This window comes from Neocloeon triangulifer, unplaced genomic scaffold (genome assembly GCF_031216515.1).
Source record: "Neocloeon triangulifer isolate White Clay Creek 2 clone unplaced genomic scaffold, ASM3121651v1 ptg000002l, whole genome shotgun sequence".
NCBI classification, from domain to species: Eukaryota; Metazoa; Arthropoda; class Insecta; order Ephemeroptera; family Baetidae; genus Neocloeon; species Neocloeon triangulifer.
The window spans coordinates 8,585,308-8,605,503 of NW_026775545.1; the positions used below are offsets into that span (position 1 = coordinate 8,585,308).

General features: G+C 39.5%; 4 protein-coding genes across 7 annotated transcripts; 2 read left to right on the top strand and 2 right to left on the bottom strand.

The window, feature by feature from the left end:
- Window positions 1–23: 23 nt before the first annotated feature.
- Window positions 24–7,270, top strand: LOC132203758 (uncharacterized). Of its 3 annotated transcripts, none has more exons than XM_059631768.1 (12): window positions 24–178; window positions 2,542–2,695; window positions 2,863–3,062; window positions 3,227–3,368; window positions 3,516–3,609; window positions 4,294–4,623; window positions 4,685–5,014; window positions 5,070–5,349; window positions 5,463–5,679; window positions 5,737–6,090; window positions 6,226–6,433; window positions 6,513–7,061. In XM_059631768.1, exons 2-12 carry the CDS (start codon window positions 2,550–2,552, stop codon window positions 6,714–6,716), a joined length of 2,505 nt encoding a protein of 834 aa, XP_059487751.1. In that variant the 5' UTR covers window positions 24–178; window positions 2,542–2,549; the 3' UTR covers window positions 6,717–7,061. The 3 variants fall into 3 exon arrangements, with proteins under 3 accessions (XP_059487751.1, XP_059487768.1, XP_059487758.1); XM_059631785.1 differs by having other exon boundaries at window positions 5,475–5,679; window positions 6,513–7,060; XM_059631775.1 differs by lacking the exon at window positions 24–178 and having other exon boundaries at window positions 6,513–7,270.
- Window positions 6,959–11,938, bottom strand: LOC132203790 (isocitrate dehydrogenase [NADP], mitochondrial-like). Its single transcript, XM_059631818.1, has 6 exons — window positions 11,778–11,938; window positions 9,193–9,308; window positions 8,838–8,982; window positions 8,230–8,671; window positions 8,013–8,170; window positions 6,959–7,880 (listed from the first exon to the last, which is right to left on the bottom strand). Exons 1-6 carry the CDS (start codon window positions 11,878–11,880, stop codon window positions 7,498–7,500), a joined length of 1,347 nt encoding a protein of 448 aa, XP_059487801.1. The 5' UTR covers window positions 11,881–11,938; the 3' UTR covers window positions 6,959–7,497.
- A 559-nt stretch (window positions 11,939–12,497) lies between these two features.
- LOC132205260 (coiled-coil domain-containing protein 39-like) lies at window positions 12,498–16,709 on the top strand. The gene is made up of 12 exons (XM_059634212.1): window positions 12,498–12,584; window positions 12,702–12,821; window positions 13,060–13,545; window positions 13,608–13,820; window positions 13,872–14,303; window positions 14,356–14,526; window positions 14,582–14,976; window positions 15,032–15,197; window positions 15,257–15,460; window positions 15,516–15,713; window positions 15,770–15,962; window positions 16,027–16,709. The coding sequence occupies exons 1-12, from the start codon at window positions 12,498–12,500 to the stop codon at window positions 16,032–16,034; spliced, it is 2,673 nt and encodes an 890-aa protein (XP_059490195.1). The 3' UTR covers window positions 16,035–16,709.
- On the bottom strand, window positions 16,044–20,123 carry LOC132203779 (probable serine incorporator). Of its 2 annotated transcripts, XM_059631797.1 has the most exons (10): window positions 19,978–20,123; window positions 18,825–18,873; window positions 18,601–18,765; window positions 18,364–18,548; window positions 18,018–18,312; window positions 17,736–17,961; window positions 17,521–17,682; window positions 17,028–17,054; window positions 16,829–16,967; window positions 16,044–16,764 (listed from the first exon to the last, which is right to left on the bottom strand). In XM_059631797.1, the coding sequence occupies exons 2-10, from the start codon at window positions 18,858–18,860 to the stop codon at window positions 16,626–16,628; spliced, it is 1,374 nt and encodes a 457-aa protein (XP_059487780.1). In that variant the 5' UTR covers window positions 18,861–18,873; window positions 19,978–20,123; the 3' UTR covers window positions 16,044–16,625. The 2 variants fall into 2 exon arrangements, with proteins under 2 accessions (XP_059487780.1, XP_059487789.1); XM_059631806.1 differs by lacking the exon at window positions 17,028–17,054.
- Between the last annotated feature and the right edge of the window lie 73 nt (window positions 20,124–20,196).

Below are 20,196 nucleotides of genomic sequence, written 5' to 3' on the forward strand. Positions count from 1 at the left end.
CTCACATATTGATGACTAAGGGTGCTTTCTGAGCGGATCATGCTCGCTGCGAGCAGCAGGCGAGGCAGACCCCTTTCATCGTTGCTCGCCGCCTCCGCCAGCATTTGGAGCAGTGAGTGCGTGCTCTTCTCTGGGGTTTGGTGCATGGTGCGGTGAGAGGACGACCAGCATTCCCAAGGTGTGTTGTGTAGCGGTTCAGCCACTTCTAAGTGCGATCGCAGTTCTTTTCAAACGTGTGCTCTTTTCTTCGATCCGAGAGCAACGCAGCTCTCTCATGAGGATTATTTTTGCCATGGACGCTCGACTCTATTCCTTCTTGATTCGGAGAGGCACGGCAGGACCAAAAATTATGCCCACGTATTCAAGGGTTTTGTAAGGTTTTAACCTGCGCCTCTGATTGGCAATTCCGTGCGAATTGTATACCTCATTTGTATTGATAGTTTCCAAATCTCATACTTTTCAATATTGGCTTCCAGCAGTAATTTTTGTTAAGAAAATTAAACTCAAAAACCCTTAATTTTGGCCTTTAAACTCAAGTTGAACGTGCAAAAAAGTTAGCATCGTTAGCAATAAACATCGATTCTTGATAGTAGAGATAATTTGATAGTAGTTACTGCTATAGCTACCGCGTGAGCCTTGAGCCGTGAGTGATTTGAACATAAAAATGCATTTATGAGCAGCGTATATCACGAACTCTCAAGATTTCCCTTTCCCTTTTTATTACGTTTTTCAAGTGACTCATGATTCGCCACAAAAGGTGAATAAAACGCACTGGGCGCAGGGTGCCTTATAAAGTAATAATATAATATGCACGTGTATGACCAATTTAATTTCATTGCCGCAATAAAGTTATTCGTTTTGCTGTCCTTGATCGCGCGACATGTCATGAATTATAATAAATCAAAAATATGTTGGCTTCAAAATATTTTGCTTAAATTAGGTAGATTTGCAAAGAAGTATATTCTCTATGAGCATGTAACAAAATATTTTGTCGAAATCGAAATAAATCAATTATTTTAGTTTTCATTATAAAATAATACATTATGATATAATAGGCAATATTTTCCATGTCAATTAAAATATAAAAATTTTAAACCATCACAAAAATGAACAAAAGATAATATTTCTTTGCAAACAATTATAATATAAAATTTGATAGTACAGAAGATCACTCAAAGCCAGGCTAAAAATGAATTTACCAATCATTATTGTAATCTAACAATTTTTGTAAAATGAATTAGATTTATTTTAATTTTGGAAATTGTAATTTTCAACAAAAAATAAAATCTTTATCACAACACAATAGAATTAAATATATTCTAGTTGTGTAGCACTATAAACTAAAAATTATTGAAAAATTCGGAAAATTTCAAACGTATAATAAAAGCAAAAAAAAAATGCTGGATTGTTCGGCGCATTTTTTAGAAGAAAGAGTTGAAAATAATAGACGAGAACAGCACTCTTAAAGATCTGAATCATATTCTTGTGCGCTCTTTGCTCTCCTGTGTTTTTAAATTAAAGCGGCGAGACGGTCGGCGGGCGGCGTGCAGAATTTTCCCCATTGAGTGCGGGCAAATGCGTTTCGTTGCTGTCAGTCATCAAAGGAAAGTCGTGCCTTTCCCAATTTAATTGGCAATTATTTTGATGGGCAATTCTCTTTTTTCGTATTGTCTGGCAAACGACCTTGCTTACGAGCGGGGCGATAGAGATCGGGACAGTGCGAAAGCCGGCTCTAGAGCTCCTGAGATGCTGTGCGTTGGCCGCGAGCCCAAATTTCCACTGCCGCGCGCGACTCGGACTATCTCGAAGCACGTGGTTATAAATAGTCGCAGGCTGCTGCGGGCGGGCCCTTGCTCCATATAAATTGCTATAACGTACCCTCTGTTTTCTCGCCGGTAATTAAAAATACAACGACCGGTAGCTATTATTAACTGCCGCAAAACACCGGAAAGCTGATGCGGCGTCTAATGGTATCTCACGCGCGCAGCAACAAAATACACTTCGCTTGAGTGGCACCACACACTTTTATAGCAGCATTGCACCGCGTAAAAACCTTTAAATCGATGTAAAATTCGCGAATGGGCCAACTTTTGAAATGAACTGCATGATTAATTGTCCTTCGCCTCCGATAAATTTTTATTATTTTTATGATATAGGGAAAAGGTTCAGTGCGTTTTGTTTTACATTAATACTTGAACATATTAAATTTAGCTTCCATCTGATTAAATATTATTATAAATCTTCAAACAAATTAATTGCACTAAATTTTCAAAAAATATATTATAAAATGCTGATCAATTTATAGCAATTAAATAAATAACTATGAACAAATATAATTTCCAACTTTTTTGAAGCAGAGCAATTGTTATGATTTATCTATTAACTTAATTATTATTATTATTTTTTTTTTTTTTTGTAGACGGACACATAATATGCACCAGCGATTTATTTTTTATTGGCGAAAAAAGATTTCAGTTTTTGTGATAATATTTAACACATTAAAATAACACTCTTATTCATGATTTTCTTGAACATGTTTAGGTGTAAAAATGGCACTGGTAATGCTGCCATGTGACCTGCCTTGGTGGCCGCAAGTGCAGAGGATGCTGGGTCAATTGCAACCGCAAGAAGAGGGATCAAGCGTGCCAATCGAAGCGCTCACCCGAGTCCTCACCAGCATCCACGCTCTCTGCAAGTACGACGACCTTTTATTTTCCCTCTTTTACGCTCCATTTATTTAAAAGCGAATTGATGTGAAAAATTATATACCAGCACTGCAAAGCTCTCACTTTTCTCGCAAAACCGCAAGATTTTTAAGCTTCAATTTCCCCCATTTAAAAATTAAAAGGGTTTTAATGACAGTGTTGGCCTGGACCCTGACGAACCGGAAACGGTGGACCCGGAGCAGTTCACAAAGCTGACGTGGTTTTTGGAGAAAGAGTGTGACATGTACGAAAGAGAGGAGATTCTTTCCAAGGCAATTCCGTGCATGGTAAAATACGCGCTCAAATTGAAAGAGCTCAAACCGGCCAACGGCGTTCACTTCAGTTTACAGCAACAAGGTAAAAATTCGTTTTACACAATTCTTAAACTTTTTTTTCACCTTTTATATAATTTTTGTGAATTTTTTTGAGCGTCATTTTTGTGCGAGCTGTTTTTTTCTTTTGCACTAAAAATTGTGTGGTGAAAGTGACGTGTAAATTTGTCATCGTGTCTCTGTGTGCAGCGGACAATGTCTCGATGGACAAACGGCTGGCGGCCTCGTTGCTATCGCACGCTTTCTTCTCTTCATTTCCGAAGCGCTCGCTCAAAACCCACCCCACGCTCTTGGACTTCAACTTCAGCCACTTTTTTAAGCACTTGCACCTGTAAGTCGCTTCGAAACTTCTTGCCTCCTTTTTATGCATCAGAACAAGAATATACTCGCAAAAGCGGAGAAAAGAGATTTATTCATCTACACACACCAGAGGATAATTTTTGAAGAGAGTGAAACAAATTTAATTTCCAATTTTCAGGCCAAGCCAGCAGGCCAAGTTCCGCAGCTTGATGCACTACTACACCTTGCTCAGTTTGAACGAGCCGCAGGGTTCCATAACCGTGTCAAGAAGAGTAAGTTTTCCTGCCAAATATGCTTACAGTGGGAAGTACAGAGGGAAAATGTAATTATTTGACAAGTACTTTAATCTTTTCTACAAGAGAGACTACCTGCACCTATACACTTAAAAAGAAAGGCTTCAGCTTAAGAGTACTTAGTATATATTTAGAGCAACAACTATTTACCACTTTCACACGCTCGTTGAGATTTTTCATCAGATAAATTGAATTATATCTGCATATAGTTCCCACCGAAGGCTCTAGCAGAGTTATGCAGCCTGCGTGACTTGCATGTCGCGCCGGTCACTGAGCTTGAAATTACGTGGGGCAATGGGCAAACTGTTTTATATAAATATTGACGCACATTGCTGGTTCACGTGTTCATGTACTCTCGTCTCAACGTGAAGCATTTTAGGTCATTCTTTCTAACTTAAAAGTGATGTTTCTTTTATACCTCAAATACAATTAAGTTTGTATATTATTTTTGTACCTCGCAATTTAATAATTTTACTGCTATAAAGATTTATCAAAGTAGTCTTTTATTACATTTCTTTACAATAAAAACAAAATTTTATTCCAATTCAAACATTCCGACAATTGATATTAAAATTGGGAAAGTAAAAATTTTTTATTTAAAAAAAGCCATTATTTGGGAGGCTCTTATAATTTTAAACTAAAAATATTCCATTTTTGCCGCAGGTGTTGTCAAGTGCAAAGTGGTTGACGGTTGAGGACTGGCTTGAGAGCGATCGGCCACTCTGTCCTGTTATGGTGCGGCACCAACCGCGGCCAGAGCGTGTGCCAGAGCCGGCGGCCGTCGTGCTGGCGCCCTGCGACTGTCACGTTGGACTGGACGCGTTTAGCGAAGGTTTCAACCCCGAGTGCCGTTTACTGGTAGGCCAGCCTGAAGTGCTGGTGCTTCTGCTTTTCTTTGAAGCTCTCGAAGACAACGAAACGCTGCTCCTCGAGGGCGCCAGTCGGACGGCCAGGCTAAATCCTGCGGCGCCTCACTTTGAGAGCATAGGAATTGTGAGTGGAAAAAATTCGAAAAATTCTGCTCATTTTTATTTTTAATAATTTGAATTTGAAGGAAAATTGGCCATCTCAGACAAATCAGCTTTTAAGTTTTGCCGACCCCGAGGACTTTTCAGATCTTCCGCCTCGGCAGTACGAAGAGGACAACATTCTCCGAGAGCTCAATAAATTGTACCTCGCGTTCCAGCCGGCAAATACCAAGCAAATTACAAACTTACACGCCAAGTGCCCGCCGCCGGTGGTCCACAACAACCAACCAACTTGCAAGCGGCTGTCTCCCATCGGCGAGTCGTTCAGCTCCGCCACGCCGCCTGAAATGCCTTCGCCCGCAAACGTGCCACAGAAAAGATTCACATTCAACAACGGCACCAACAACAATAACAAAGTAATAAATTATAATCTTTGGTTACAATAAATGAATTCCTTTTTTTAAATTCCAGCAATTGCTCACAGTGGAGCGAAAAGGCAGGTTCATCGCACTCGGCTCCTCGGGGGAGCTGCTCCCCGTTTCCAGAAATGACATATACAGTTCGTCCTCAAGATTTACCGGCCCTAGGCACTCCTTGATTGGCAAACAACCCTCCCCGGCCCCACTGCTCACACCCAAATTTAGACTTAGCAAAAAATCTTCCAATAGTACCCAGGAGGGAGACAATAATGATTCCAGCGACGATGATGACGAGTTTCATAGTGCGAAAGAGAGTTTGGACTATAGCGAAGGTACATCAACCGTTTTTGTTTCTTTTCTTATTAATATGAACATTCAAAGTATTGTATTGGAAATTTTCATACAAAGATAATAATCAGTTCTTGCTTTGTTATATATAACAAAGATGATATTCCAGACGGGAACGGAGCGCACCAGTTTGGCCACGAGTTGGACACCGCGCAACGTAGGTGCAGTTTCGCGCAAAGGTTAAGAGAAGCTTTGAAAAGAGAAGCAGGCGCTCTAGGCCGGAATTCCGAGCATGGAAATAAAGACGACGATGGAGAATCAAGCAGCAGTTCATCCAGTTCAGAAGCTGATGATGGAACCACTTCTAGATCTAAGTCTGTGATTTTCGTTTTTTCTTCTTCTAATTATTGAAATTACAAATAAACTCGCAGGCCTCGCAGGGCAGGTTCCTTTGGCTTCGCTTTGCCAGACGACCAGAATTTGGATGACGAGGTGGCCCTACCGCGACGGTGGTTGCGGAAGGCGCTGTCAAAGGAGAGTGAGAGCGTCGAGGACTCAAATGCGAGTCAGTGCGACACAGACTCGGAGCTGGAAGAACTCTACGAGCATTTCTCTCGGTGGCTGGACCGCGAGGGCGAAGAGGAGGCGCAAGACGAAGCAGTTCGCAGTTTTGCACGCGGACTGCTGACCAGGACTTTGAGCGACTGTGGTGCCATTTCGGCCAGTACTAAGAGCACTGGTGTTACGAGATCACTCAGCGAGGCTGCGGGCAGCACTTGCAATGGGTCAGAAGCAAAATTAAATACTAAAAAAATGATTTTAAGAGCAAATTTTGAATCATCGAATTTTACAATATAATTCCTTTTTTATGCATAAATTTGCAAGGTTTTCTATTATGAAACCTTTTTTTCTTTTTCTAGGAGAGCGCCAAGAAGACTTGCAGCTCATTTGGCGTCCCTTTTGGGAGATGGAAAAGTAGGGCCGAGACCAGTAGCCTCAGGCTCGTGGTGGCGAGGCTGCTACACCACCGACCTCCAGCTCAAAGCTCTCCTTCAATGGCTGGCTGCCAGTCAAACTCAGAGTTCATGCCTGCTTTTTTACACAGAAAGTGTTGATTCACTCGCTAAGGTAAAATGAAAATGAGCATCCTGATATAAATTTCAAGAAGCTAAAAAAAATCTGTCTAAAATTTGAACGATCTTTGCAGTTGGATACCTTGTGTAGAGTGATTGTAGACAGACAATGGACAGTGGGCGAGTTGACGAGCGCCGTTCTACGATTTGCTCAAGGTACACTCGAGTCGTCTGAGGACCCGGCAAACCCAGTGCCCGAAGGAGAAACCCCGAGAGCACTGTTTAACGAGCTAATTGGATCCGAAAGGGCCCAGGTGGTAGTTGAAACAGAACTATGACCCCGAACAATACAACGGCAAGCAACCAAGGCTGTGCAGTAATGAGAGACCTTACTTATAAATTTAGACCCCCTTTTGTACGAAAACTAATCGAGAGATATTCCTTCCGTGCCTTCCTCAACAAACGTGTCAAATCTAAAAAAAAATCTGGTCTTCTTAATTTTTTGAGGGAAGCAAATGACAGCTTGTTGTAAGCCAGACTTGTGAAAGAGATAGTGTATATAATTAACAGATAGCATTGCTTGTTTATAGTTCCACATTTGTACGCTTGCTTTATTACTTTTCAAAAATAAAAACAGGAATTCTAATAATTATGATTTGTTGCCGCATCATTATATATCCATCTGTGATCTACCTGAAGACAGGTGGGAACTGTTTATAGTGTGTATAATACATGATTGATTATATAGTTGCACATTTTTGTTTTGCGTAGACACCTTTCAATGATTGAAACATAAGTGTACAAAGGACTTAATGAAGCGTATTGATCCAAATTTAGATACTGATGGAGTAATATTTCCCGAGCTAGTAAAATTTAAGCGCCATAAAATACTAGAATTCAGTCTAGGTACTCAACCTCGATGCACGGTTATGCGGTAAATTAAGTCTCCAACATTTTTAACTATCTGCAAAATGACTTGTACTGCTTCAAATTTGATTCCGACTTGTTTAAAATGATCTACTGATTCTATTATGAATGTTAAAAACTTCTGGAATAGCGCTGGGCGCACACGAGGGAACTTCCAGGGAGTGTTCTTTTGGAGAAAATTTTAAGGAAAAGTTACTTTCCAGCAAGCTTTTGGTCGAGGGTAACTCGGATGGCGTCGAGGAAATCCATTGTGTTGAGATACATGTCATCCTTGACATTCTTGAGCCCGTGGATGCAGGCAGCCAAGTCCTTGGTCAACTTGCCAGAATCCACGGTATCCACGCAGGCCTGTTCCAGGAGCAGGCAGAAGCGCTCCAGCTCAGGGTTGCCGTCAAGCTTGGCACGGTGGTCGAGACCACGGGTCCAGGCAAAGATGGAAGCGATTGGGTTTGTGGAGGTTGGCAATCCCTTCTGGTGTTGACGGTAATGACGGGTCACAGTACCGTGGGCGGCTTCAGCCTCGATGGTTTTACCATCAGGACACATCAGCACGGAGGTCATCAAACCAAGAGAACCTAAAAATATTGTATAAAAATCAAATTAAGATGAAAATGAAAATTAACATAATTTAATTGGTATTGTAAAAAATACAATCTTGTAAATCATTAATTAATATATTGACAATTTTTCACATTTCCAACACTTACCGTAGCCCTGGGCAACAATGTCAGATTGGACGTCACCATCATAGTTCTTGCAGGCCCAAACAAAACCTCCATTAGACTTCAGAGCCTGAGCGACCATGTCGTCAATCAGGCGATGCTCATACCAAATGCCGGCAGCTTCGTAATCCTTTTTGTACGTCCTGCAATTTAAAATTCCAGAATTAATTCTCATCATCAGTTTAAAATGTTCAAAGTTTACTTTTCATAAATTTCCTCAAAGATGTCCTTAAAGCGGCCATCGTAGCGCTTCAGGATGGTGTTCTTGGTGCTCATGTAGAGCGGCCACTTCTTCTTGAGGGCAACTTGGAAACTGGAGTGGGCAAAGTCCCTGATGGACTCGTCGGTGTTGTACATGCCCATGACTACGCCTCCTTGGCCGGTGAAGGTGAAGACCTCGACGCGCTGCGGAGGGCCACCGTCGGGGGTGTAGACCAGCTCCACCTTGCCAGGCCTGTCGCACACAAAATCAGTGGCCTTGTACTGGTCACCGTGAGCGTGACGTCCGATGATGATCGCCTTGGTCCAGCCAGGCACGATGCGGGGGATTGTCTTGCAGATGATTGGCTCACGGAAAACGGTGCCACCAAGGATGTTACGAATGGTGCCGTTAGGAGAGGGCCACATTTTTTTCAGTTTAAATTCTATTGAGAAAAATGACCACATAAATTAAATTTTTCTTGGAAAATCAAAACAAAATCTGAATTTGACTGTTTACAATCATTTTTAAAATTTCCATTTAAAATGATGTGATATTTTTGAAAATTTTTTAATTCGTTTTCTGTTATTGTAAAGACATTTAAACTTTACCTTTGACTCTTTCTTCGTCAGGGGTGATAGTGGCGCACTTGATACCAACATTGTGCTTCAGAATGGCGTATGCGGAGTCGAAAGTGACCTGATCGTCCGTGGCATCACGATGGGGCAAACCAAGGTCGTAGTACAGGCACTCCAGCTAAAAATGGTTCTGTTATCAGTACTTTTGAACCCCGGATGTAAGATGAAATATCAATTGTCATAAAAATTAAATTTAATGTAAAAAGGCTTTGAAGGATTTTTTCAAACGATTATATGATTCCTTCCTTATCTATTTTTAATTGACTTTACTATAATTTGATGACTTGATTTAAGAGGGTATGGAAACTACGGAAGTAAGAAATGGCACCTTGAGGTACGGGAAGATCAGATTTTCCTTGATCTTTTCCCAGATGATGCGGGTCATTTCATCACCGTCCAACTCGACCACAGGCTTGGCCACTTCGATGCGCTTTCCAGTTCCATCTGAAGCAAAAGAAAACAAATTGTCAGGATAATTATTTTTAATTTATTTATTTAATATTAAATTTAAACCTCAATTATTTCATCTTCAATTGAAGTAAAAATTATTAAACACTTAAAATAATGCAATTTTATCTTATCTTCCAGCATCACTTACAATCAGTCAGGGACTTTGGGCTTCCCTAATTTAAAATATTGACAGAGACCGATGGAGCCTCTGCTGCGAGTTTCAAGGTTACTATGCCAAAAGCACACGCTAAATTAAATGTGATAACAGAACTCCACATGTGTGCGCTTCTATTTCAGCGGAGCGCCTGAACAAATATTAAGATTTGCGGAGCCAGGCAGCGCACCGAGTGACGCACAAGCAAGGAGCAAAATCGAAAAGAAAATTGATGAAATTTTCAAGCATCTTTTTTCAACTCAAAATTTAAAAGATTTGACCATTTTTTTTTTTTTTTAAAGAAAATCGATTTTAAAGAAATATTAATCACAAAGGATATCTTTCAACAATAGGTTTATTAATTTAGTTTATGAAACATTGAGCTGCGGCAACTAAAGCCATAGAGTAGCAAGTTTGTATTTACCAGGGCAAGAAAATTCGATTGCCTGGCACGCAGTTTGTGTAATTTTTTTTACGAGCCAGTCAGCGGTGAAGAGAATACGAGACTTGCCAGACAACTGGCTAACTGTTCATGCTGCGAAAATTTACGCATGATCGCAACTCGCAAACCGGTTTAAATTTGGCAAATGAACCAATTTAAATTTTTCTTAGAAATTTATTATCACTAAAAATTTATTTTCATTACAAGTAATTCAGTGCGTACCAATTTTATTATTTAAGATAAAATCTGGGCCAAGAAAATACTTTGTTCTTTGTTTGCATAAACCGAGGGCACACGCGCAAGAGATCGCAATAGTTGACCCACGCTGGTCAACGACCTCTCTCAGCTGAAGAACCAAAGTCGAGCTGTTGATTTGAATAAATTGAGCACACTCGTCGTAAAAATGACCTTTCTCTGCTGATTCATACTTGCGTATGCAAGTTTTTTTTCACGAATTATTTCTTAATAATTGTTAATGATAAATAAACCTTTATAGGTTCTTGCAATTCTCAATTAGGAGTTTCAAAATAAAATATTATTGAAATTCAATGAAATAAAAAAAATTTAAACAGGCTAGTTAAGGAAGGAGAGAGTTGAATTCAATCTGCTGGGCGGAAAAAGTATTTTTATTTAACGCCCAGCCTCTGAGTGTATTTTTGGTTCGACTTCCTCCCACAAATACACGCGGGCTTTTTTATTCCCAGGTTTTGCGCGAAAAACTTCACTCTCGAGATCGGTTACTGCCTTTAAAAATTTCAGCTAAAAATGCTGATTGATTCTCAACTTGTTCAATACGATCTCAAAGCTCGACCTCTTTCTCTTCCTCCGGCTGATAAGGGAGCATTATTAAAAGAAGTTTACGATTGTGCTTGTTTTTATTGTTATCGCGAGCACTGCCGTCAGTGAAGGCTGCTCTTCTTTCAGTTCTTTCTTCTCGGCACCAGCAGGCAATAATTAACACATGTGCACGATACAAACCAATTCGGCCTCTCGCTGCGTTATGCAATTGCAAAACAAACTTTGCATTTCAGTGTGACGCACGAAGAGCGACTTTTGAGTAGCCACAAATTTCCATATTAAAAGAACCTCAAAGTATTTTATTTACATCATCTTAAAAATTTTGATATTTTAATTTTTTTTTAAATATTGAAAATAATATTTTTATTAATAAAATTACCGAAAACCGAAAATTACTTCTCCGAAATTACAGCAAAATTTAATATTTCAAATTTTTAGAATAAATTTAAAAAATTTTCTAATATAGGCAAAACAGAGACGTTAATTAACATGGAAAAAAGTATAAAAACATTTCCTACGAGGAGCAAGATGTAAAATGTCACTAATTTTTTTTTTCCACATTGAAGTTTCTTTGGCTCCACTTCAGAATTTAAGCATCTCAGTGCAAGTATTGATGATTAAGTCGCAGTCGGAATTGAAATTCAATGTCAACGGCCTAGATTAGATCTATTTCCGACTTCACATCTGACATTAAAACATTTCGGCCGCAGCGTTGTTATTGAGCGAAATTTTGGCTGCTGCGTCCTCTCCCTTTCTCGCCACACGCACCCTCTTTGAGATCTATACAAACAATTAAACCTCCCTTCCCAACCCCTTTGGTCACTTCCTCGCTTCATTTTCCTCGTCAAAAGTTGTAATTTATCGCAGGTCAGAGAATTTATAAATAAATTATTGATGTGTCTAACACGTAGAGAGCTTGAATTTGCACACCTAAGTTCGCAACAGAGTGGCCGCAGTGACAGCGGCGCACGTGAGAGTCGCGCTGTCAAATGTTTGTCGGCGAAATCTGCCGAAAATAAAATGACCGACGGCCGAAAGCTTTGACCATTCAACGGGCCGGCTTACTTACAATTGCGCTGCGAAGGGCTTAGAGCCGGGGCTGCCGAAACGGCGGCCGAATTTTGGCTCGAACGAACCAACAGTCGGCTGACGGACCTCATAGCTGCGGCCATTTCTCGAAAGTGAGGCGGGTTGCATACGGACTACCCGCGAGCTCGCTTCTCTCTCTCGCAATCACTCGCGGCTCCTGCGGCGGCGCGCGAACCCGCCAAGCAAGAAGCGACCTTCGAAAGTTTGCACGCCGAAAAATACACGAGTGTGCAATAAATTTTCAGATTTCATGTATATATTAAAATTATAAAATATTCTATATGTAAAAACTAATCAATAGACAAATAAAAAATGCATGATAAAAAAAGCTTAAAAAAAAAATAATTAAGACTGAGTGTTCATTTTAGAAAATTTAAAAACCTTACAAAATTGATTTATTTGCATTTTGAGATAAAACTAAATTTACACTCTGTTTATCAATTTTATGAGAGTACCATTAAAAACTAAAAAAATTAATTAACTTTTAACTAGCATGGACAGCACATTAAAAAAACGCACTTTAGCATTCTTAGCAACGATGCCTTTTGTTGAATTCTCCATGGCAACGGATATATTAAATTTGTTTGATTGTTACAAACTTATTCTCATAAATTCTTTGTCGGCTTATAATTTTTAAACTGATAGATTTTCTACGAAAAGAATCAAGAATCTTTCTAAAAAAATGGTACGTCCAAGCGAAATGGACGAAATCCTGCGCCAAGTCGGCTGGACCGATGGATTTAATATTCCAGCTCTCAGCGATGAAAATAGACGACTGGAGGCTGAGGTATTCGCTTTCTGTCTTTCGCATTTGCGTCACCGGCTCCAATTGATAAAATGCATGCACGCGCTCTTCCGTCCGTCGGCGCGGAGAGACTGAAAGTCGAATTTTTTATTCTTGTAGGTCGCGGCGATGATGCGGGAGAAAGCCTCCCTTATGACTAGCGTCGCTGAACTCGACGACCTCTTAGGCTCGCTGAATTCGCACACGCAGGAGCTCGAAACCGAATATTCCCAAAATGAGGTTGAAAAAAATAAATACACTTACTCTTAAGAAATGAACGTTTAATAGATAATTTATATCATAAATCAAAAAAAAAAATCATTAATTTAACTTTACTTCACTTTACTTGAAATATTAAAAGAAATGGCAACATAAATTATTCTTTACTAGAGTAAAATATTTTGATTTGAAAGAATAAAAAACCTCTCTTAATTTTACGTTTACCATAAAATAAAATATGATACAAAATAAATTCTAGACTATGTTGGCGTCTCAACAAAAGCGACTCGACCTCGAAGATGCCCTGATCCGAGTGCTTCAGGGAGAGCAGAGTCGCCTGAAAAACGCAATAGCTATGGATAGGCAGGAGAGAAAAGCCGTGGAGGAGCGGTGCCAGAAAATTGAGAAACAATTGAGAACGCCAGCACCGCGTTCCGGCGACCTGGGAGCCGTGCAGGAGCACTGGCAGAAACAAGAGGCCCTGGCAAGCCTCACAACGAACACATTGGAAGACTTCTACAAGCAGGACGAAGTGAAGTTGAAGGAATTAGAGCTGCAGCGGTTGCGCCTTCAGGAGCAGGTGACCGCCGCGACCAATCGCTTGCACAAATCAAACAGCGCCGTGGTGGCCCTTGAGCAGCAGCTGGAAACGTCTGCAAATTTGTACAAGGTGGCGTTGGCTACCAAGGCCGAGCTGGCCGAAAGATGGAAGTCGACTGCAAAAAGTGTCCGAGAAAAAGATGAAGTAACTTTTTAAAATTATTTCAAAAATACAAAAATTTGATAAAAAAAATTGGTAATTTTTAGATCAACAGAGGATTGAAGCAAGAAATTTCTGAGCTCGGCATTATTCTGGATTGCAAGCAAAATGATATGAGAGAATCAAGGGAGCTGGAAGAGAATGAGCAGAGGAAGAACAGGGAGCTCGAGGCGCACACTCGACTCATTGAGCACGACTTGGTCAAGTTGAGAGATACGCTGCAGGGAAACCAAAGCACTAGTTTTGTGCTCAACGAAGAGGTACTTTAGCGAAATAAATAAATTAAAAATTATCCCAAAGTTCTTATTTAGGTCAATAGCCTTCAACGCCATTTGGCTGGGTGCGGCAGCGACTTGTCCGAGTTGCGAAAGCGCAGTCAGGAGTTGACAAAGCAAATCAAGGAGATGGAGGAGCAAAGGGACCTTATGAAGGAGAGTTGCATGCAGAGAAAGGCGCGTCTCGCAGACCTGAGCGGAATGACGGAAGATTCGGAAAAAAGAAATTTACGTCTGGAGGAGATGGTTCAGGAAAAGTTAAGAGCCGTATCAAAAGGAAACCAGGACATTCACAGAATTGAAACTGAGACCACCAGGACAAAGCAGGAGCTCGGAGGCGTCAAGCAGAGCATCGACAACTGCCTCGTTGCTGTCAATGCAGAACAGGCTGCGCTCAGGAATTCTCAGCAGCAAAAGAACGCAGTTGACAAATTGCTGGAAAGACATAGAGACATGATTCTTGATATTGTAAGTAATTAATTGGCATTTTATGTAACAATTAAATATGATTTGTTTCTAGGATTTGGGAATCCAAAGGGCAGAGCTGAGACTCCAGAGGATTGCAAATGAAAAAGCTATTGATGCAGAAAACGCGACAAGGTTGGCAGAAAAAGAATTGCTGCTCAAGGAAGCACTTTCTGAAAAGAAAAATAATTTTATTGAACTGGAACGGGATTTACGAAACACAGAGGTAACCGCAAAGAAACAAATATTAATAAAATTAATTAGAAAAATTCCGAGTTCAGTCCAGTGAGAGGCAGGTTTCCCAGTCGCTTTTTACTTTGAAGGAGCAGTGTGGAGCATTGCAAGAGGCAGAGAAAGCCTACTGGGCTGAAGTGGAGGGCGGAGACTCCAAAATTTCTGCAAGTAGGACCGAGGTTGAGAATAGCCAAGTGAAAGTATCACTGATGAAGGCGAAAGTCACCAGAAGAAGTGAAGAGCTGCTAAAGGTCAAGGCCGAAGTTCTAAGCTTGAAGAACACAGCCTTACAAGCTGACAGGGTCGGAAGACTGCAAAGTGCAGAGTTGGCGTCGGAGCTCTCTGCTCTGACAGCAGAGGTGAACGGAGCGGAACATGAAAACTCAGAGCTCCGAGTTGCGATCAAAAAACGAAAGCTGCGGATTGAACAACTTCAAGGAGTGTAAGTTCGTCTTTACAAAAATTTAAAAAATAAACTCATAAGAATAATGCAATAGTTTGGACATGACCCTAAAATCCATGGAAGGAACGGGAGCTGAAAATTTGGATTCCATTCAATGCATCACAAAGCAGCAAATTAGGGTGGCTCAAGAAAAGGGCGAGTTGGTTCAAAAAGGCAACATGCTTGACCTCCATATAAGAACGGCAGAGAAAGAAATTCAGGTAGTTTTGATAAAATTTAAAAAACAAGTTATTTTAAACCAAAACTTGGCCAATAATAGGCAATGGAGCACACTTTGGCTCTGGTAAAGTCGGCTAATGATAGATATCGAAGCAGTCTAGCCCTCCCAGGTGCAACAAGTGCTGAAAGCGTGGACCCCGACTTGATGGAAAAAATTCAGCAGGAAGAACAACGCCAAAATAATTTGCGAGCCGAGTTGAAAGACAAGAAAGAGAGCGAGGCAAAAATATTTGCAAAGTGCCAAGTAATCAAAAGAGCTCAAGATAAAATTCAAACTTAAAAAAAAAATATAAACACAGAATTTAAGAGAGGAGCTTACGGAGACGGAGGGCAAGTACCAAGAGCTACTTACAGCAAGTGCAGAGCGCAGGCTGGAAGTGGGAGAGCTGGAAAGAGATTTGGCTGACCAAGACGTGAAGCTGAGACGAGCCGTGGCACAGGCAAAGCGCCTGAAACGGGAGCTAAGGGCAGGACACTCTGAACCAACATTTGAAGAGGTAAAATCTAATGCAATCTCATTAAGAGGAAAAATTATAAAATATCGCAAAATTAGAGAGATATTCAGGTAAAGGAAATGAAGAGAGTCAACACCTCAGCCATGAAGCAACTTTGGGAGCTGGGACACGAAGCCAAGCCTTTGGTGGTTCAATATCTGCAGGAAAAGGGGCTGCCGTATGAAAATCATGGGGCAGGGAAGTCAAAAGTTAAACAAAGTAGTCCATCTTCAACAGGCGCACCTGGACAGAGTAAGTTTTGAAAATGGCTTACTATGGTAATTATAAAACTCATGTAATTCTTTACATTCTTTAGGTGAATAAGAGAACAGATTGGCCCGATCAAAGGTATTACATTTATTACGTTGACAATCTATATCAAGGAAACGCAAAAGTGAAAAAAGCTATCTACAGGACTTAAAAATCTGCAATTAATCATTCAAGAGAATGACTGAATATCTTATTGATATAATGACATTAAGGGCTGCATAATAGCATTATAATTAAAAATTGATTCACAAAGCAAATTGCAGTTTCAATCATCAAGAGTTCTGCCCACTTATTTTTATTCTTTTGCCGCTATGTTTTGATATTAACCTGCACACTAATATACAGTTATATAATTATTAATAGCAATATTTAAACTGTAATGACATTGTATCTTTTGTAACCCTCAAAATTTGTTGAGGATAGAGCATCTTTAATAATAGAATTAAAAAAGAGAGATGCAAAGATGATAAACCTTCTTATTGGCACCGCCCTTCAAATTTACTTTACCTCTATCAGTCCATGCAATTTAAGGAAAGGCATAGGGAGGAGAGGATTTTTCAGCTGAGGACACCTTGCTTGCAAAGTTTATGTGATAAAATCCTCTCCCCTAAGCCTAGCGCATATCATCTGATGTCTGACGTGTACTTAGTCGAAATCTCGGTCGGGCAGTACAATTGGGGCCACCAATGTCCAAGAGTAGAGCGCAATGCAGAGCCAGCTTGAGATGATCTTCACCCACACCGATGCGATGTTTGAGTTCAAAGTTTCCAAAGAAGAATTTGGACTAAATTTCAATAAATTAATAACAAATAAAATTTAATGGAGTAAAAAAGCCTAAAGATACTTACGCAAACCAGTTTGTCAAAGTCATCATGACATAGAGGGTCGCCAGAACAAAAATCGAGTGGAAGAAAGACCAGTTGTAAGCAACACCATCTTCCTCATTATTCCAGACACGGTGTCCACCACTCTCAGTGTCACCATCGTCTGTAGGCATAGCGTAAAATAAAATTTGCAATATCTATAATTTTCTGAACTATTACATACCTCCAACAATGGGCTCATGTGCACAGTCTGGTGGGCCCAAAGGGAGCATGTGAAATGATAGAGGAAATCAGAAAAGCACACGATTTACATAAAAGAATGTAAAAGTATTCTTCAGTTAAATTGTGTAATCCAGAATATATACAACTTAGTTAACACTACTTTCATAAAGAATACTGATTAGTTCAGTTAATCGGGATAACTAATAATTAATATCAATACTTTTAATTAAACTCTTTTTTGATTATTTTTTTTTAAATATTGCTGATAAAAATTTAATATTTCACAACAGCCTGAACCCCATAAAATAAATTTAAGAGAAAAAGCAATGGACTTAATTATCAGTGAATTTACAACGGTATCATCAAACGTTGTTTGAAAAATTGATCTGCGCACTAACGTGACAAAAAGCAAAAAAGAATCAAAAGTGCAAGTAAAATTTTGGAAAGAAATTAAACATGCAAGATTAAAAGATATTATTTGAAGGTAACCTTACCTGTAGATCCAGTGTCCTTGACAAGAACGTGTTCCGACATGGCCAATTTTGAGTGGTTGGAGGCAGTGCGGATGCTGGAGTAAAGCACAGCACCCATCCAAATCAAAAGACCAATGATTGATTCCGCATCAAAATGAGTTCCAGAGTTGGTATTGCCTGTTCCTATAATAACACGAATTTCAAAGAAGAACAAAATTACTTTTTTTATTGCTAACCAGGTCCAAAAATTTCTCCAAGACGAGGGTTGCATGCCCTGTCAGGTTGATTGCTAAGGGCGGACCAAGTCAGGTAGGTGACATAGAGGGACACCACAGAAGCTTGCAGCAGACCAGAGCGGGGCTGGCGTTCCTGAACAGCTGGCATGATGGACAACACGCTGGCAGCAAAGCAGAAGATCAAGTTGATGGACAAAAAGAATTTGTTCAGGCCACAACTATCAGCCTGTACGACATAATAAGTCAGTCATGAAAAACAAACTTCAAAAGAATATAACTTACATGAGTGAAGAATATGAAGAGCAATACAAATCCAGTAATTGCCAATCCGTAGCAGACGATAGTTGCTGCAAAAAGACCACAATACCAAGCTTTAGACTCGGTTTCTTCGTAACGGCCAACCCAATCTTCAGCCCAGCTATGGGCAAAGTCCACAAGCAAAACCAGTTGCACCAGGATGAATAAAAATCCGCCGATCATTCCGAACCACATCCAGGTGGGCGCAAACGATCCCTCGGGAATGAAAAAGGCTCCAACCGCAGCTCCGATAATCAGCAAAATCTTGATTCCCCAAAATCTAGAAAACCCAATAAACAACCAGAACTAATATTGGCTGAATTTAACTTACCCATTCTGGATTCCAGCTCGAGGATCTTTTCCAGACTTGACCCCTATCATAATGACTGCCATGAGTGTGAAGAAGCAGCACATAGCAAAGCAAATCCTGTAGACGGCCAAGTAACCAACAGCAGCGGAACAGTCAATCGTAACTTCTTTTGGTAAAATCCGAGTAGTATTCGAACAAAACGGAACCTAAAGATAACATTTTAACTAAACATCTGTGAGAGAAATTTGAAAATTTTACATTAGCTAGTGTGTCCTGCAAGCCTGGCGAGAGCGTGATGCAGGCCACAATGGTGCCGAGAATCAAGAGGACGCCGTACATAATTCGAGTCGACGTAGAAGATTTGCATGATGGACACGCCGAGCAGCACAAACTGCATGCTGCACTTCCACAGCAGCATGCCAGCTAAAATTATAAAGGTGTAAAAAAATCATGGATATTTTAATTTATTTTAGAATTCATACCTGGCCAGCTGTGCAGAGCGCAAGGACGGCTCCCATGTTTCACAGCGAACTGGAAATAAGAAATTAAAGAGTGAGGTGGAGTCACGGAGAAACTTGTGAAAATAATCTTTCAGCAATCTGATTATTGGAGACTTGTATGGCTTCCTTGTCGTGCTATGGTACAAGTCAAAGATGTTATACAAGGGCAAATTTTATTACCGGTTTCTTCAGGCATATTCATTTATAACCTTTTTCTTTTTATCTTTTTTCACTCTCACAAAAAAATAATGAGTTTACACAACCACGTTCTGATGGGTATTTTGTTGCATGAGTCAAATTATATCAGGCAATTTTAAGACAGATACCATGGATGACACAGAAGATATATTAATGTTTGTGACTCATTTATGAACTGACTTAAGATGCTAGCTGATGCTAAGCTAATAATCCAAAAGCGTTCATTTTTTGGAAATTACATTACTGCTTACAACCAAATATGTATAAAATTAATTTAATTCTGAAAATAGAAATAATTTTACCTTCATTGGGTAATTATGCAACAAGACATAAAAAAATTACTAAAAAATTATGAACTCCACTTTTTATGATGTGACGGTACAAATTCATAATTTTGGTCTTGAATTGGGACCATTTCTACTGCAGTATATTTTATACAAAATAAATACAAAAATTTTATTCCTTTTTAATTATTATGTAAAAAAATTTAAATTTTAAACAAAAAGTTTTGTTAGTTGGTTTGGAGTTTGGCGAAAAATTTTCACAGAATAACATAGTGATGTAACGTACAAACAAACAAATTATTGATTACGTTTTGTTTACATACTTTTCAAACCAGCATAAAACCATGAACTTTAAAAATAAAAACGCCAATTTATTACATACCTATTGTTTTTTTGTTTTTTTTTTGTACAAATATTATTTATTTAAAAATCCATTGTTGCTAATTGAGTTTACATAAGAAAAACACGAAAAATAAACTGGTAACGCTTAATTTCTAATGAAATCTTATTAAAACTATGTATGTATACAAGGAAATCAATAAGGTTGCCCGTGAATTGCGTCGAAAGTTGATCTTCAAATTATTCGTCTTACTCTTTCAATAACCTCGTAAATATTACAATTTCTCGATGGTGGATAGTTTGGGAATACTTACAAAGACGAGATCCTCAGAAATTACTCTGTTGAAGAGTATTTTTCAGCAATTTCTGTGGATAATAATGAGGAATAACGCAATTCACTGTTTTCGTTTTTCATTCCAGCTTCTTCAGCTGTTTTCTGCAGTAGTACTATACCAACTTAATAATATTTTGCATTTGCAAGCAATAATTAGTTATTTGAGCTGCCGGTAGCTAAATATCCAAGTAGAAAACAA

Coding starts and splice junctions, on each gene's coding strand:
- LOC132203758 (XM_059631768.1), top strand. CDS start 2,550: ATGGCACTGGTAATGCTGCCATGTGACCTGCCTTGGTGGCCGCAAGTG. Junction 5,680..5,736: donor GGAACCACTTCTAGATCTAA/GTCTGTGATTTT, acceptor ATAAACTCGCAG/GCCTCGCAGGGCAGGTTCCT. Junction 6,434..6,512: donor GTGTTGATTCACTCGCTAAG/GTAAAATGAAAA, acceptor CGATCTTTGCAG/TTGGATACCTTGTGTAGAGT.
- LOC132203790 (XM_059631818.1), bottom strand. CDS start 11,880: ATGGCCGCAGCTATGAGGTCCGTCAGCCGACTGTTGGTTCGTTCGAGC. Junction 9,309..11,777: donor AAGCCCTTCGCAGCGCAATT/GTAAGTAAGCCG, acceptor CTTTTGCTTCAG/ATGGAACTGGAAAGCGCATC. Junction 7,881..8,012: donor CATTGTTGCCCAGGGCTACG/GTAAGTGTTGGA, acceptor CAATATTTTTAG/GTTCTCTTGGTTTGATGACC.
- LOC132205260 (XM_059634212.1), top strand. CDS start 12,498: ATGGACGAAATCCTGCGCCAAGTCGGCTGGACCGATGGATTTAATATT. Junction 12,822..13,059: donor CCGAATATTCCCAAAATGAG/GTTGAAAAAAAT, acceptor AATAAATTCTAG/ACTATGTTGGCGTCTCAACA. Junction 13,821..13,871: donor GTTTTGTGCTCAACGAAGAG/GTACTTTAGCGA, acceptor GTTCTTATTTAG/GTCAATAGCCTTCAACGCCA.
- LOC132203779 (XM_059631797.1), bottom strand. CDS start 18,860: ATGGGAGCCGTCCTTGCGCTCTGCACAGCTGGCCAG. Junction 18,766..18,824: donor CGCTCTGCACAGCTGGCCAG/GTATGAATTCTA, acceptor TTATAATTTTAG/CTGGCATGCTGCTGTGGAAG. Junction 16,765..16,828: donor ACTTTGACAAACTGGTTTGC/GTAAGTATCTTT, acceptor ATTGAAATTTAG/TCCAAATTCTTCTTTGGAAA.